Below are 4,460 nucleotides of genomic sequence, written 5' to 3' on the forward strand. Positions count from 1 at the left end.
CATCTTTCTCTTTGACACCATGTCTGAAATCCCACGTGATCTGTCAAATACTAATGCATGAAAATCCTAACCTCAAAAAAATCACCCGTTAGTAGCGGTGAAAATTTTGATTGTTACATTAAAGCTCAATAAACTCGTGCTTGATGGCGAAAAGATCTCATTTCTAATAAGTGTCGGTGGTGCTGAGTTACACAAAACTTTGAAAACACTTGTATCGCCTCAGAAAATTGAAGAACTTACTTATACTAAAGTGGTCGATACTTTGACTCGTCATTTCACAAAGAAAATCAATACGACAGCAGAGCGGTTTAAATTCTTAAATAGAACTCAAAACGTGGAGGAATCTATTGGAGACTTCATTATTGCTATAAAAGAACTGGCGATAAAAGATCGGCTGCTGATGGGGATTCGCTGCAAAAAGACGCAATCAAAGCTAATAGATCAAGATAACCTAACTTTTGAAAGCGCGTGTGAAACAGCTCTGAAAATGGAAATGCTACAGCAGGAACTTCAAAACATGTGCCCGTCAAGTTCGGAAGTCAACGCTATCAAGAAATTCAGCAACGATGGAAATCGAAGCAGAGACGTCGGCTTACGTGAGCAGCGAAAACGGAACAGTTTGTCGAATGTTAAATGTTATTATTGTAATCAATATGGCCATACTCAGAAGTATTGTTTTTTAAGAAATAATTCGCAATATTCTAGAAAATCGGGGGCCAACTTTAATTATAATAGAAACAAAAAAGTTAATATGGTATTTAATGACATGGATGAAGATGCTTGTATAAACAATATAGGTGTTAATGCAGTGGATTTAGAGAATACTCCTAGATATTTAAGTGTTATGTGTAATTCAGTGCCCCTAAAAATGGAAATAGACACAGGTTCGTGTGCATCACTTATCCACGTAAACACTTACATGTCAAAGTTGTCAAATGTTAGATTAACAGAATGTACGAAAAGTTTACATGTTATTTCGGGTGAGAACATTGTGGTTTTGGGGTGCGCTCGGGTCGCGGTGAAAATTTCTGGAAAAGGCAATGTACAAACGTTAAAACTTCTCGTGGTAGACTGCAAAAAGGTGTTTGTGCCGTTATTAGGAAGATCGTGGTTGGATGTTTTATTTCCATCTTGGAGACAAAGTTTTGAGTCCCCAACGCTGTGCGCCAAGGTTGAAAGCTCTGAATACCAATTGAGTGCGGATTTTCCTAAGGTTTTCAACGGTAGAAGATCAGACAGCATTAAAGGGTTTAAGGCTCGTATTATTGTAAGTGAGAACATAACACCTGTTTTTTGCAAAGCCTACACATTGCCATTCGGGTTGCGAGAAAAAGTTGAAGAGGAACTTACACAATTAGTTCGCGATGACGTCATATACCCCGTTCGTTACAGCAACTGGGCATCTCCTGTCGTAGTTGTACAAAAAGGTGATGGTGGTATTCGTATATGCGTAGATTGCAAAGCGACAATAAATAGATTCGTGCGCACAGATCACTATCCATTGCCTCGATGTGACGATATTTTGGCTTCATTTGCTAATTGTTCTATTTTCTGTGTTTTAGACCTTCAGGGTGCATATCAGCAGGTTGAAGTGGAACAAGTATGTCAAGAATTTTTGACAATCAACACACATAAAGGGCTATTCAGATTTAAGCGGTTAATATTTGGGATCAAATGTGCCCCCGCTATTTTCCAATCTATAATGGACGAGATTCTTAAGGGAATATCTAATGTTAAATGTTATTTGGATGATATAATTATTGGAGGGAAAAGTAAACAAGAATGCGAACGACAACTTCGGGAAGTTTTACAACGTTTAGAAGAACATAGGGTTCGGGTTAATAAAACAAAATGTTCGTTTTTCAAAAGTAGCATAGACTATTTAGGCCATACATTATTGAATTATTATTCTCACTTCATACCGAATCTTTCAGCAGAACTTCATAGTCTGTATAACCTCACTAAGAAAGATGTTAAATTCGATTGGGATGAAAAGTGCCAAGAAGCATTTAAAAAAGCAAAACTTTAATTCCGAATAACAACTTATTAGCTCATTTTGATCCCCGTAAAGAATGCTACCTTCATTGCGATGCTAGTCCTTATGGAGTTGCAGGTATTTTGTCGCAAGTACATGAAGGAGTCGAGAGGCCTGTTATGTTCGTATCAAGCACCTTAAGTCCAGCAGAACAAAACTATTCTCAACTTCATAGAGAGGCTCTTGCGATAATCTTTACTGTTATGAAGTTCCATAAATATATATACGGGAAATTGTTTACGATATACACCGATCATCAACCGTTGCGTGAAATATTTGGTGCAAGTAGAAAAATTTCCCCTGTAGCTGCAGGTAGGTTGTGCCGGTGGGCAGTACTATTAAGTATGTATCAATACAAAATTGTATACAAAAGCGCGTCCGAAATGACTAACGCAGATGCCTTGTCACGGCTCCCTATAGATGGTGGAACAGGATGCGAAGAAGAATACGTTAATTATATTCGGGATCTTCCAACTAATAAAATAAAATACAACGATCTCGAGGAAGAAACTAGGAACGACTGGAAACTCAGGAACGTGTTAGAAATGATAAGAAATGGGTGGCCCCAAACAGTAACTGAAGTTTTAAAACCTTATTTTGTTAGGAGACTAGATCTTAATGAAGATAACGGTTGCATATATTTTGGCCAAAGGTTGGTTGTCCCGGAAAAGTTGCGTGAGGGGATTCTTGAAGCATTACACGAGACTCATACTGGTATTGTGAGGACAAAATCTTTAGCAAAAATTTACTTTTGGTGGCCAGGTATGGATGCAGATATTCAAAATTTTATATCTAATTGTAAAACTTGCGAGTATTCTCACACGAAACCCATTTCCAACCATCATCAGTCCTGGCCGGAAGCTAATCGATTTTTTTAGCGTATACATCTTGATTTTTTTAACTTTCAGAATACTAACTTTTTAATTGTAGTCGATGCGTTTAGTCAGTGGATTGATGTAAAGGATATGAAAATAACTAGCGCAGGGGCTTTAATCCTTGAATTGCGAAGAATATTTTCATACTTCGGATTACCAAACACGATCGTATCTGATAACGGCCCACCATTCAATTCGGCAGAATTTACAGATTTTTGTACATCGAATTCCATTAAATGCCTTAAAAGTCCGCCGTATCACCCCCAGTCTAACGGCGCTGCTGAGCGTGCAGTTCAAACAGTCGAAAATGGGTTACGAAAGTCGTTGGATGATAATAAAATTAAAACCCTACCTAACCCTACCTTGCTACTCTCTAGATTTTTGTTGAACTACCGTTCAACTCCCACGACAAGGAATAGACTTTCTCCAAATGAAATGATTTTTAGACTTAAACCTAAAACATTAATAGATGACATAAATCCAAGCATACGAGGGAACGGTGAGATAAGTAGAGAAAACGGAACGGTTTTGGCTATGGATGTTAAAGAAACAAAACAGAAACCATTTTTTGAAAAGGGGGATAAAGTGTTGTACAAACTTAAAACTAATTTGAAGTATAAATGGATACCCGGTATTGTAAGAGAGAAAATGGGTAACGTGATGTATAGTATAGTTGCAGAAGGCGTTTATAGGAACGCACATGTTTCACAACTTCGAAAACGAAAAAGTAAGGAAAAAGTTGATTTGATAGATGAGGTTGATATTTTCATACGACCTGAACAGGATAAGGAAGACGAACATCAAGTAACGAATAAACGTAAACGGGATCCTGATGAATTCATTGTTAGACGCTCAGAGCGACTAAAGCGTAGAGTATGTGAAAACTAAATACAAGTTAAACCATAAGATTATATTGTTTATGAGAATTATTAGTTATATTAATTTTATATGTATTAAATGTAAGCGTAACTTACATTAAGGTAAAAAAAAAAAAACATAAGGGAGGTAGTGATATGTATTAGCGCTTACGTGTATTCTATGTTTCCACTTAAACGTATATTCCTTATGTATGGCAACTCTTGTACCTTAACTAAGAACATAACGTATGGTATAAGTATACATATATGTAATGGCTAACAAAACGTAACGAATAAAGATAAGTTGTTAAGTGGATGTCGAAGCGTGCAAACGTGTCAGAATGGTTGGAAGCCGGCATTATTCAAACCAGTTTTTCTAACTATGCGTCCCCTATAGTAATGGCTAGTAAAAAAGATGGGTCTGCTGCGACTATCGGTTGCTAAACAAGAAAATTATACGAGATAATTTTCCTATGGCTCGTATTGATGACGTCCTAGATAAACTGCATGGGGCGAAGATTTTCACTACGTTAGATTTAGCTGACGGATTCTTTCATGGGCCTGTAGAAATTGAATCTAGGAAGTACACATCATTTGTAACGCCAGATGGACAGTATGAGTTTAAATACGTTCCTTTTGGTTTATGCAACTCGCCAGCCGTGTTTTGTCGCTTTGTTAATTTCGTATTTAGGG

The 4,460-nt window shown here is 37.2% G+C and overlaps 1 protein-coding gene across 1 annotated transcript; it reads left to right on the top strand.

The window, feature by feature from the left end:
- The first annotated feature begins 751 nt into the window (after window positions 1–751).
- On the top strand, window positions 752–3,798 carry LOC108371607 (uncharacterized protein K02A2.6-like). Its single transcript, XM_017627197.1, has 2 exons — window positions 752–884; window positions 2,966–3,798. Exons 1-2 carry the CDS (start codon window positions 752–754, stop codon window positions 3,796–3,798), a joined length of 966 nt encoding a protein of 321 aa, XP_017482686.1.
- The last annotated feature ends 662 nt before the right edge of the window (window positions 3,799–4,460 follow it).

This window comes from Rhagoletis zephyria, unplaced genomic scaffold (genome assembly GCF_001687245.7).
Source record: "Rhagoletis zephyria isolate East Lansing unplaced genomic scaffold, Rhagoletis_zephyria_1.1 Rzeph_scaffold_05104, whole genome shotgun sequence".
Lineage (NCBI taxonomy): Eukaryota > Metazoa > Arthropoda > Insecta > Diptera > Tephritidae > Rhagoletis > Rhagoletis zephyria.

Coding starts and splice junctions, on each gene's coding strand:
- LOC108371607 (XM_017627197.1), top strand. CDS start 752: ATGGTATTTAATGACATGGATGAAGATGCTTGTATAAACAATATAGGT. Junction 885..2,965: donor AAAAATGGAAATAGACACAG/GTTCGTGTGCAT, acceptor TTTTAATTGTAG/TCGATGCGTTTAGTCAGTGG.